Below are 1918 nucleotides of genomic sequence, written 5' to 3'. Positions count from 1 at the left end.
GATGTCCAGGTCTTTTGGCGTTGCTGAGTTCATCAGTGCTTTATTTCTTTTTCATGATGTACCAAACTGTAGACTTTTCCACTCCTAATATTGTAGCAATTTCTCAGATGTTTTTTTTTCTGTTTTTGCTACTTAAAGATGGCTTGTTTCACCTGCATGGAGAGCTCCTTTGACCACATGTTGTCTGTTCACTGCAAAATCTTCCACATACAAGCACCCCCGCCTCAAATCAACTCCAGGCCTTTTATCTGCTTAATTGATAATGACATAAGGAAGGAATTGCCCACTCCAGCCCATGAAATAGCCTTTGAGCCAAGTGTCCAATTATTTTTGAGCCCCTGAAATGAAGTGATTGTGTACAAAAATGGCTTTAGTTCCTCAAAAGTTTTTTTGAAATCTTTTTGTTCAACCCACTGAATTAAAGCTAGAAGTCTGCAGTTCAACTGCATCTGAGTTGTTTCATTTAAAATTAATTGTGGTAAGGTACAGAACCAAAATTAGAAAAAAGTTGTCTCTGTATGTTGTATACTGTATGTATACACACACACACACATTTTCGATTGGTACTCAGTTGGTATTTTCAGGATTTGAAGTAAACAAATGAAAGCCTGTATCTATCCTGGTATGTATCTATGGCTCAGCCTGGTGTTGAAGATATTTTATTGATACACTTTGGGACCATTAGTATTAACTGATAATAGTTTAAATGACACCTTAGTATTGCTGACCACCAAAGTCATCAGATCTTAATTTATTAGAGCACCACTGAGATGTAGTAAAACTAGAGATTCACATCATGGATGTGTAGCCAAGAAATCTGTAACAAGTGCATCGTGCTATCTAGCAGTATGGTGTGTCTGACACTTTACGAACCAATGCCACAAAGAATTACAGCAATTGTACCTAGGATGCTGGTGAGTATATATGAACACACACAAAGAAAAGAAAACTTTATGTTTAAGTAAAGTTTACCCTTTAATATCCAAGATAAACAGCAGAGGATTAAACTATTTTTTTTAAGATTAAGAAAAAAAAACAAAGAAAATTTTCTCTCACCTGACTTGTCTTTCTGAATAGCTTTATCCTCAAAGTAAAAGAACATGACCTGGAAACGGTCCTTATCCGTGGAATGCAAGACCCTACCAGACAGGAAATAAATTCAAATGAAATATAAATAATAAAAAACAGGTTAAATATGTGAGCAAAAGCGATTCTCAGTTGATGCATTTTAGTGTGCTCACCTCATATGTTCTAGCCGATAAACAGAAAGCAGGTAAGTGGACATGGCAAAGTCAAGTTTGTTGATGTTTTGACATACTTCTGGGGCTGGATCCAGAAGATTAATAATAGTGCTCCTTAACTCATTTAGTTCTGCCTGCACAAAAAATATAAAAATCCATACAACTGTTTGATATTACACACAGTTAATATTACAAATATGACAAAAGTTCTTACAGGTGTTACGGTGTCATTCTTCATCGCAGAATTGTACTGAAGGACAGACCTTAAAGGTTCCTTACTGGGAAAAGTCAGCAAAGGAGATTTAGTTGCGATTTCACAGACCCCTTCATACCACTCTTCGGGCCACAGACCTGCAGAACAAAATTCATTTAAGGAGAGATACATTCAACAAGACACCAGTCTGGTCCTAAAGAACACTGCAAGTTCTACAGAGCTACTCAATAGTGAAGGTAAAAAAAACAAAGGTTTATGATAACTGTAATACAATTGTATTGCATTGTTTCTTTTTATTTTTTTTTTATTTGTAGAACTATAAATACATGTTAAAAAAATTTTTGTACCGGTTATGTGAGACAACATTTGTACTGATATTGTAATGATCTTTATATATATTGATATGTGCTACAGACAGACATACACAATTTATACCGGTTTTTTTTTTTTTTTTTTTTTTTTT

The 1918-nt window shown here is 34.7% G+C and overlaps 1 protein-coding gene across 2 annotated transcripts in view; it reads right to left on the bottom strand.

The window, feature by feature from the left end:
* PI4KA (phosphatidylinositol 4-kinase alpha) overlaps positions 1-1918 on the bottom strand; it is a 65769-nt gene that overhangs the window by 34135 nt on the left and 29716 nt on the right. For both annotated transcript variants that reach the window (XM_072415631.1, XM_072415632.1), the window contains exons 21-23: positions 1456-1592; positions 1242-1375; positions 1057-1139 (exon numbers count right to left, since the gene is read on the bottom strand). In XM_072415631.1, the coding sequence (XP_072271732.1) occupies positions 1057-1139; positions 1242-1375; positions 1456-1592 (354 nt within the window). The remainder of the gene's footprint in view (positions 1-1056; positions 1140-1241; positions 1376-1455; positions 1593-1918) is intronic.

This window comes from Pyxicephalus adspersus, chromosome 6, assembly GCF_032062135.1.
Source record: "Pyxicephalus adspersus chromosome 6, UCB_Pads_2.0, whole genome shotgun sequence".
Lineage (NCBI taxonomy): Eukaryota > Metazoa > Chordata > Amphibia > Anura > Pyxicephalidae > Pyxicephalus > Pyxicephalus adspersus.
This window is presented reverse-complemented; position numbering and strand designations above follow the sequence as displayed.